Source organism: Nicotiana tabacum, chromosome 22, assembly GCF_000715075.1.
Source record: "Nicotiana tabacum cultivar K326 chromosome 22, ASM71507v2, whole genome shotgun sequence".
NCBI classification, from domain to species: domain Eukaryota; kingdom Viridiplantae; phylum Streptophyta; class Magnoliopsida; order Solanales; family Solanaceae; genus Nicotiana; species Nicotiana tabacum.
The window spans coordinates 26665047-26676077 of NC_134101.1; the positions used below are offsets into that span (position 1 = coordinate 26665047).

At 35.0% G+C, this 11031-nt stretch overlaps 1 protein-coding gene across 1 annotated transcript; it reads right to left on the reverse strand.

Moving 5' to 3' along the window:
• Positions 1-1567: 1567 nt before the first annotated feature.
• Positions 1568-8180, reverse strand: LOC107787605 (uncharacterized). Its single transcript, XM_016609198.2, has 5 exons — positions 7908-8180; positions 7203-7730; positions 6718-6893; positions 6138-6645; positions 1568-2161 (listed from the first exon to the last, which is right to left on the reverse strand). The coding sequence occupies exons 1-5, from the start codon at positions 8178-8180 to the stop codon at positions 1568-1570; spliced, it is 2079 nt and encodes a 692-aa protein (XP_016464684.2).
• Between the last annotated feature and the right edge of the window lie 2851 nt (positions 8181-11031).

Consider the following 11031-nt stretch of genomic DNA (forward strand, 5'->3'; position numbering starts at 1 on the left):
ATTTATCCAATAGTTAAAAATAATTTTTATCCCTTTTTCAGTTTCTTTATTTTTTTTATTTTTCTAAAATAACCCACCCATTTGCCCACCACCAGACTCTTCCACCATGGTTAAACCAAAAGAGTTTCTGAGCTAAATCGATTTTACTAACCGAATTGGAAGTGAACACAATATTTTAAGCTTAGTTATTGAGGGATTTGGACCCGATACTGTGGCAATTCCTCTTGCGAGGTCGGAGCTATAAATTAAAAGCGATGAATACAGAAGAAATTCCTCCTGCCATGGCCAACACTTAAAGTTGAAATAATTCACATAGTAGTGAGTAAAGATTCATAGAAATAAAAGAAGCATAGAAAGGAAGAAGAAGAAGAGGAGGCAATCATTTGAGAGAATAGAGATTAGCCAAAATGAATGAGAAGATTTCGTTTGTTAGAAGTTTGTAGAAATTATATTTCATTGTTCCTTTTATACACGTTTCATTAATAGTGTATTCAGACTTTTAACTAACTTCTAACACTAAGCTTAACTAACTCTCTAACAACTTCAATATATAATGACAATTATACCCTTTGTATTATTTAATACTCCCCCTCAAGTTAGGTGGTGGAAAAATATTGAACACACCTAACTTGGATTTTAGGTACTAATGTTAAACTCTGGTTAGTCCCTTTGTAAGAATATCCACATGTTGATCAGTTGTTGAGATGTACTTTGTAGTAATAAGCCCTTGTTGAATTCTTTCTCTCATGAAATGACAATCGATTTTAATGTATTTGGTCCTTTCATGATAGACTGGATTTGTAGCTATTTGCATAGCTGCTTTGCTGTCACTATAAATATCAATAGGCAACTTAATTTGAATATCAACTTCTTTTAACAGTCCATGAAGCCAAATTAGCTAAGCTACTGATGTTGCTAGACTTCTATATTCAGCTTCTGCAGAACTTCGAGAAACAATAGTTTGTTTCTTTGACTTTCACGATACCAACGAGTCACCTAACTTGATTAAGAAGCATGTGACAGATTTTTTGGTCAAAGGGCATGCAACTCAGTGTGATGACCCGCCATGTCACCATGCCACATAGGCACCATTTGGCATATATTAAAGTCATGTGAAAGCTTACATAGGAGGAAGGCTAGCATTTGTGAGAAGATTCTAGAAAAGTATGGACATTTCCTTTGGAAGACCCTAGATCCCTATGGATTTGCTAGGAAAGTCCTTGGAATCTTCTAGGCTTGTAAAGAATTCTAGAGAAAACCCTTACCTTGTAAATTTTAAGGACTTGTGTAACAATTAATATTTACACATTAAACTCTAGGAGACTAGTATATAAAGGGGGCCATTCATTTGTAATTCACCAAGCAAACAATTCAAATTCTCTATAATACAAACCTTCCTTTAACAATTCTCTTGTGTTCTTTCAAACATTCTCTTAGCGATCTTGAGTGTAGTAAGACTGATTTGGCATAGCAAGAACGTGAGAAAGTTGTGCAAGATCGTAAGTGAGTTGTCAAGTGCGTTGTGCAAGATCGTAAGTGAGTTGTCAAGTGCCGCACATGTACTTAATTAACGACTAAGGATGTGACACCAGACTGCATCACATAATGTAGTGATAGTATTAATCTGAGTACTAGATAATAAGATTCCTTGACCTAGATGAATCTTAATGTACTTGACAATTCTCAAGGCAACTTCCATATCTGAATTTTTGGGCTGTTGAAGAAATTGACTAAGTGTTTGAACCCCAAAGGCTATGTCAGGTCTAGTTACAGTTAAATATAGAAGTTTTTCTATCAGTATCTGAAAGAAAGTTTGATCAACCAATGGAACACTGTCTTCTGAGTCTTTTGTTTGTCCAACATGGTCATCATACTGTTTTGAAGTTAGCTTGACATTATTGTCAATAGGAGTTAATGTTGGTTTTGCTGCAGCAAGTCCAACCTCTGAAATTAGCTCCAAGACATATTTCCTTTGATGCATAGTGATTCCTCTATGTGATCTAGCAAACTCAATACCTATGAAATATTTTAACTCCCCTAGGTCTTTCATTTTGAAGGCATTCTGCAGTGATGTTTTTGTTTCCTCAATAAGTTGTAGACTGTCTCCTGTGATTAGCAAATCATGTGCATACACTAAGATGATAGTGATTCCTCCAGCAGTCTTCTTAATGAATAGTGAATGATCAAATTGACTTTGTTTGAAGTTGAATTTCTTTAGAGCCTCACACAATTTTGTATTCCATTATCTAGGAGCTTGTTTAAGCCCATACAAGGATTTAATGAGCTTGCATACTTTATTCTTCCATGGCTTCTAAATCCTTGAGGCAACTTGATAAGTGAGGATTTTGGCTACTTATTAGCGCCTTTTAGCTTACGGTTTAGTCCAAAAGTATTTAATTGTATTCATGAAAACTAATGAAATATGCTTAATTGTAGGAATATTGAAAGATAAACCCCCGAGATGAAATCCAACTCAATAAGGAGTAATATGAACTAAAGACATAAAAAGTACAAAAACTCATAAGTGCGGATCGCCGAATTCCATCTACAGCCGCATGTTATAAAGGAAATTCCATCAGAGATTGGTGCAAAGTGCGGCAATTGTGCGGCCGTAGAAGAAGAGCTATGCGACCACAAATACAATTGTGCGGACCGCAGAAGAGCCAGGTGCAGCCGCAGTTACAATTCTGCGGTCCGCGGAAGGAACGCATTGCGGCTGCGGTTCAAAATAATGCGGCCGCAGTTTTCCAATCCTGTCAAGCTGATGAAAAGTGCGGACCACACATGGAATTGTGCCTCCAAAAGGGCATTTTTGTCAAAAATTTATATCCATGTATAAATAGACAAGTTTCACATTTTTAGGTCAACTTTTGACATCAGCTGCTATAGTAGCCGTTTTCTTTTACTCTTTTTAGTACTTTTTCATATTTTGAGCTAATTGAACATAGATTTTATCATTTTAATTAGCAATATGAGTTTAATTATCATTTCTTCTTCTATTTCTTCCATCTGAAGCATGAGTACTAGATTTTCACTAGGGTTGTAACCCAACCCTAGTGTGTAAACTTAATAGGTGTTTGATTTAATGCTTGTTTATGGTTGGGTGTTTATTATTTAGCCTTGTTCTTGCTTTTATTTGTAGAATTAATAGTTGAAAATATTAGTTCATGCCTATTTGACTTGGTCTCTACTTGAGAAAGAGAGACTTAGTCTAGGAAAACTTGTCTAACAAGAATTTGGGTCAATCGAGAAATTGACAATATCAATTAAAGGGTTGAACCTAGAGATAGTAACAACACGACTTGAGCTTTTTATCAACCTTTTTGTTCAATACCCATTTGGACTTGAAAAGGCTAAACTGGGCAAAATCACTCTCTGACCGAGAGGTATTGAGTTGGTAATTGAGTGTTGATAACTATAATACACTCCGACCAATAAAATAAGATTTAAAGTTTATATCCCATTAGGCAAACACCTAGGTGAAGGTCATAGCCCTAGGCCTTTTACAACATTTGTAAAACAACAAAAACAATTTCCTATTTTATTCATTAAATTACAATCGTAGTTTAAATTAGACTTTAAAACAACCCAATTTTGTGGAAGTGAAAATTTAGATATACAAACTCACACGCTACGATATATACTACTAACTCCCACACATATAGCTCCCTGCGAAATTCGACCCCGACTCTTGTTGGGTATTATTATTGCATCGACCGTTTTCATAACCTCGAATTGATGTGTGAAATTGGACGAGATCAATTTTTGGCATCGTTGCCGGGGACATTCCATTTGATATGTTGGTAGACTTGCACCACCCAGGCCCAACTCCTACAACACCTACAACACCAGCTGGCATGTCTGAGGAGCCAGAAACCGCTGCTGACACTGCTGCTGCAGTCCGTCAGATGTTCACCAACCCAGCCACTCCCGGACTTGAGGATGATGAGATCCAATTGGATGAGGCTGAGGTCGGTGCCACTGCTTGGGACACAGAGATGGCCACAGAGCCATAGAGAGTTTTCCTCACTCTCACCCTTCTCTTACTCTTATGTTGTTAAGCATTGGGGACAATGCTTATTTTTATTCGGGGGGTGGGGGGTGGGGGTTGGGGGAGAGTTTCTTTGACACATTCTGATGATTGTGTGTTTTGATAACTATGAGACATTTGTCCTGTAATTAACTAATTACTATTTTCTTCCTCTTTCTCATTATGTATATATTCGCTTTTATCTCTCATTATATATATTCGTTTAGCTTTCAATAGTTATTTTGTTTTATAGCTTTTTTATCTTTATGTTTGTCTTCTTTTTGAATTAGTAACTTCTTTTTTTGATTTAATAGCTTCTTTTTATGTCTTCGTGGATAATAAGACGTTGGTTTTCTTAATGCCACGGTTCTTTCCAAAGGTGATTTTTGTATGAACCGGGTGGCTCTTCCCAACGACGAATACGCCGGCGTGATAACCTTCTTAAGAGATTGAGTCCATTTTTGGTGTTTAAGCAATAATAGTAGTAGTAATAAATAAAAAGACCTAATTGAGTCATACTAGAAGAGTCAAACATGCGTCACTTGGTACCAATACACTTAACTGCATGCCTATGGTAAAAAACAAAGTTTTTTCAAAGAAATAGCTCTAGTTAGTGACCTTGTGACTCTTGTGTTGACTTAGACTATCATCGAGTGGTTTAATCGAACCATAGTCATTTTTAATCTTGAATATAGTCATTGTGGGCCCTCGACTCTATCTTTTTTAACAATCCAGCTGCGTGAAAGGTGAGATGTCGTTGTTGGAAGTCCAAGTACCCTTGCTAATGGTCTAGAACTTGCCCTGAATGTGTTCTAGGAGAACTTTTAAGTTTTGCTTGGCTTGAGAAGCGATTGTAGGATCTCCTTGTCCCGCTTGAAGTTTTCTATTGCCCACCAATGTTGTTATCCCTAGTCAACCCATGTAAGCCTAAAACCTTTCTCATTTGATAACCATGTTACAAGTCTTTACCCATTTTGTCGTGACCCTCTCTTGGCACTCGAGCTTTCCTTAACACTATTGTGAAATAATTGGATAAAAACGTAAGTTTCGTGGAGAGGCGAGGAACTTGAAAAACAAGGAAAGGAAAAAAGAGAAAGAACAAAAAAAAATGCAAAAAGAAAGTGAATAAGTTGAAGAGCTGAAGGGATTCAAAGAAAAGTAATGATACAAAGTATGGAAAAATCAAAGAAGGAGAAAATAAATGTCACGATCAAGAAAGAGTGATGTTAAGTCTCTCTAGTTCCCCCAAGGAAAAGAAAATGCCTCAAAGAGTTGGCAAAACATGATCCGAGAAAAGAAAATGGAGTGCTTAAGGAAAGATGAACTCGTTCTATCATAACATATCCCACCTTAGTCCAAAATCCTTCATTGTATTCCGAAAAAGCCCTACGTGATTTCAAGCCGAGTGAGCTTACATTAGTGGTGATCTACACGAGGGGCAAGCCTATGGTACTTAAAGGTGTACTTGCGATATTCTTTTGAGAGAGGTGAGTGAACCTTTCGCAAATCTTTGGATTGAGTGCTAAATTATTAAATGAGATAGGCAAACGGAGAGTAGAGGAAGAGGAGTTTGGGATTCACAATGACCTATATAAAAGAACAAGCTTCCTTGATGAATAAAGTCAACTCTTGATGCTCAAGTGTCACATTAGAACTATTTGTGCTTAAAAGTTTAACTTGTTACCTTGTTGATAATTCATAAGTGATGTGGGTAATTGTTGGTCCCAATTGATGTGTGAGTGACTCACTTTGATTTGGTGGAATGGCTCTTAACTTGTGGAGGTGTGAACCACTTTATTTGCTTGAGGACAAGCAAAAACTCAAGTTTGGGGGAGTTGTGGCTCTATATAGATTTCATCAAATAAATCACCTTGAAGAAAAATATTATACACATCCATTTGGTGTATATGCCAGTTCTTTGAAGATGCAACACTTAATATTGTTCTTACTGTAACCATTTTCACCACTGGTGAGAATGTTTCTTAATAATCAATCCTTTCTTTTTGACTATATCCTTTGGCTACTAATCTAGCTTTAAACCTCTCAACATCACCTGAAGTTTTGTATATGATTTTGTAAATTCACTTGCAGCCAATAGGTTTCTTACCTCTAGTAATGTTACAATATCCCATGTATGATTGTTCTCAACGGCTTTTATCTCTTCACTCATAGCTTCTATCCATTTGGGATCCAGGATAGCTTTAGAATAATTGGTAGGTTCAGCAATTGATGAAGTTGCAACTACATATGCTTGATCCTTAGGAGTTAGTTTGTCATAACTTATATATTGATCTAGTGCATAAGGCACATTTTGATGAATATTTAAAGATACAAAATCTTTTATCCAGACAGGAGGATGGTTACCTCTGCAGGACTTTCTAAGCTCAGGTTGCTGTTGATTCTGAGTTTCTGTAGATATCTGAGAAGACTCAGGTTGCTGCTGATTTTGAACTTCTGTAGTTATTTGAGTAGGCTCTTCATGAGCAATATGATCATTTAGTTCAGTGTACATGTAGTCTACTAGTATGTCTGCATATTTTTCTTCCCTTATGTCTTGATTTGCATTGGATTCTGCTTTTTCAATTCTGTCTGACTGACTATTGCTTGTGGTAATTCTAATAGAATTTCAAAAGATGTTTCACTGTTGTCAAACAATACTCCTGTTTTTTGATGTATTATCCACAAACACAGGCTTTGAAATACTTTCTTTATTGGCAAATGGAAATATATCTTCTCTAAAAATGACATCTCTTCTAACAAAGAAAGATTGATTAGAAAGATCATATATGATATAATCTTTTTGGACTTCTGAATAGCCCATGTGGACAGATAGTCTTGCTCTAGGCATTAACTTATCATGTTCCTGGATAATTTTTGCAAAACATAGGCAGCCTAACACTCTAAGGTGTTGTATATAAGGTTTTCTTTTATGTAATTTCTCAAATGGAGACATATTTCCAATAACTGAACTAGGCATTCTATTTATCAGATAAACTGCCGCCAATATGCAATATTCCCAGAACTTGATAGGTATTTGAGCTTGAAATCTGATAGCTCTTGTAACTTTCAGTATATGTCCGTGCTTTCTCTTAGCAACTCTATTTTACTGAGGGATATAAACACAGGTTCTTTGGTGTATAACACCCAAGGTTCTGAATAGATTTTTACATACAGAGTTTACAAACTCTGTTCCATTATCTGTTCTGATGGTTTTTATTATCTTCTCAAATTGAGTTTTGACATAGTTAAAAAAGTGCTGAATTGACACACACACATCAGACTTTTGCTTTAGCAGAAACACCCATGTCATTCTGGAAAAATCATCTACAATAGTCAAGAAGTATATGTTTCCATCCAAAGTAGCTATTTTATATGGCCCCCACAAATCTACATGTATTAGATCAAAACAACTTCTATTCTGAATACTACTTGTAGGAACATGCAGTCTAGTTTGTTTGGAACAAGGACAAACTGTGCACTTATTTATTCTACTCTTGATAGTTTCTAAATCTACTTGAATCAACTTCTTTAAAACTTGTATAGATACATGACCACTTCTTCTATGCCACAACACTACATCTGTTTTTTCAGTTTCAATTGTCTCATTACTTCTTGCAGTTAGTGCCTCTATTTTCTCCTTTTCTCTTATATCAGTACATAGTAGATAAAGTCCACCATCTTCCTTACCAATCCCCTTCACCTTCCCAGTGAAGATCTCCCGAAATACTCAAAAATCATGGAAGAATGTTGCTGAGCACTACATTTCTTTGATTAGTTTAGAGAGTGACAGTAGATTATATTTGAATTGAGAAACATAAAACACATTTATTATCATGTTGCTTTCTAATATTCAGTTGGACCCTGTGTGAGTGACTACTGTAATGTCACCATTAGGTAACAAGATTTTCTTTGGATTTTCTTTTTCAGCAACTGTTTCTTTCTTTAATAAGTTGACATCAGAAACCATGTGATTTGTAGCCCATGTATCTATAATCCATTGTCTAATACAGTCAGTAACATGTAAATCTGTGTCAATACCTGCTATATTTGTTGCTGAGGTAGTGTTATTTGGTACAATATTTTTGTTCAGCAACTGAAAAATCTGCTCATATAGGCTCTTTGTAATTGCATAATTTCCCAGCTGACTCATAGGATTCTTAGTGGTTAAGTTGTTAGAACCACTTCCAGTAATTTATTCCTTCATATTTGTATTTCTTCCATAGTTAAATGCAGACCCTTGTTGGTGATCTTGTCAGTTGAACTGTACACAGAAATACCATTTTATGTTAGAAGGTTGACATTATAAGTTGCATTTGTGTTTGTACTCCCATTTCCTTTTTTTTTGTTCTTGAACTCTACAGGGTATCCAACTATCTTGTAGCAGTTTTCTTTGCTATGTCCCTTCATCTTACAGAATTCACAGTATGTATCATTATAATTTCTTCTAAATCTTTGATTTTGATTTTGATTTTGATTTCCTCTAGCATTAGAGTACATTGCAGCTTCAAAACTTCCCATTTGGTCTGTTAGATAAGCTCCCAAAATTCTTGTGATAGCAGGAATAGGTTTTTGTCCCTCATCACTCACAATTAAGGCATATGTCTGATTAATAGTAAGAGTGAGACCTCTTATTAGAATCTCAATCCTAACTTGAGAATATGAATCGTTCAATCCCATCATGAACTGATACAACTTTAATTTCTGCAAGTAACTCACAAATTCCCTTGATTTTGGGCAATCACACCCACGTGCTGGCACCAAGCCTTCAAATTCTTCCCATAGATTCTTCAGTTTTGAAAAATACACAGAAACCGAAGCTGTACCTTGTGATAGAGTAGCTATTTCCTTATGTAGATTGAAAGTTCTTGAGCCATCCACTTTGTTAAACTTTCAGCAAGATCTTCCTAGACCACTTGTGGACTAGATGCGTACATGATTCCTCCAACTTTTGCCACAGAATTCATGATCCAAGAAAGCACGATCACATTCACTTTTTTCCAATGATTCCACATAATTTCTGAAAATCTTTCTTTCTTCCATGTGCTATTAACCATACCAAGCTTGTTTCTCCCTAACAAGGCAACTCGCATAGACCTAAACCAAATAGAGTAGTTTTCAATCCTAGTCAATTGAAATGATATGATCTGAATTCCACTCACATCTACAGGAGACAGAAATAGAGGATGATTATAATCAATCCCATTAGCTTGGTTTACTTGATTCCTTGTAGATTGAGTTGTACGTTCAGTAGTGAATTGAGTTCCTGGATTTTGACCCAGCGAGTCATCAGTTATCACCATTTTTTCCTTGCTAATTCAAGATTTGAACAGATCTGATACTAATTTTAGTAGAGAAAGAACATAGAGATATGAACTGATAGCTAGGATCGATATATAAGCTATGAATTTTTAGCTAGTGAGCTCTGATACCATAAAATAATTCACATAATAGTGAGTAAAAATTTAGAAAAATAAAGGACACAGAGAAAAGAAGAAGAAGAAGAAGAAGAAGAAGAAGAGGAGGCAATCGTTTGAGAGAATAAAGATTAGCCAAAATGAATGAGATGATTTCATTTCTTAGAAGTTTGTAGAAATTACATTTCATTGTTCCCTTCATACACGTTTCATTAACAGTGTATTCCGACTTTTAACTAACTTCTGACATTAAGCTTAACTAACTCTCTAACAACTTTAATATACAATGACATTTATACACTTTATATTATTTAATAAAAGCACCATCACTTTTTACTTTTCCTTTATTTTTTTTCCTGTAGCAAAGCGCTAGGCCGAATAAAAAGATCTTTTCTTGAACTCATGAAAGGGTGTCCATTTTTTCGCATTTTCAACTTGAAATAGAGGAGGAATGAAGTCGACGTGGGGGAGAGGGGTTTGTTTTCTTTTTTTTTTTCTTTCTTTTTTTCTTTTAAAAATATTATCAATTGGGGTGTAAATTTAGTATTTTTCTTTGAGTGGGGACACATGTCACGATTTTATTGGTGCGTGATATCACACATATTTTAAAAAAAGTGGTGTGTCTTAGCTACACTTTAGAAATGTTAAGTGTGTAAGATAATTCTTGTTCGTAAAAAGTGTGTAATATGAATTTGGTCCATAAATCACAGGGTAACTTATGTATTTTGTCAACGAATTAATATTTATAAAAATATAATTTGAACTTCCTTTTCCTATAAAACTTTTCCATTCTTAGCAACAAAAAATAAGTTAGAGAAAACAAAATAATCTAAAGTCTGTTACCACGTGTCCTTTGCACTAGTGACTAGACTATCAAATCGAAAAAATCAGTAAATTTTAATTCATTAACTAGATATCATCTCAGGTGATCACTATCACCGTCAATCTTTGGAAATTCTATTCCACGTGGCACTATGGTGGGACCCATTTTGAGTACACGTCATGCTGATTGGAAAATGGGGCCAAAGGGGAAAGCTAGTGATAGATCTGTCAGTTAGTATGGCACGTGACTAGCAGTAGGTGACGGTTCAATGAGGTCACGTGACATCAATTCCCCAACTCTAATTTCGTGCGGTCAGGTACGTGACGGTAAAAACTAAAATTTGGGCTAACGCAATTAATATTTTCACCTTTTTAGTCTCTAAAAGTGAAATGTAAAGGAAAAATAACTAAACTTCACTTGTGATATTTCTGGAAAAGCCATAAACTATAACATCACTTCTGGTTGGGAGTAGTAGAAAAAGTAATTTTCATATAAAATTAAATAGTACTCCGTATTGTTTATGCAATAATATGTTTTCTTTTACACATAACAACTTAGAAAGACTCATATAATTTTGGGTTTTTATTTTTCTTTTTCACGTTAAGTTTTATGTTTATTTATGCGAGATAAAATGTGAAGTAGAAATATAAAATAAAAATTTCTGAATTAAAATAATTAAATGACTAGAATAACCTTTCATGCAGTAATCAATATTCTATTTGTGAAATAAATGAAAACATATTCAAAATATACAATTTATAATA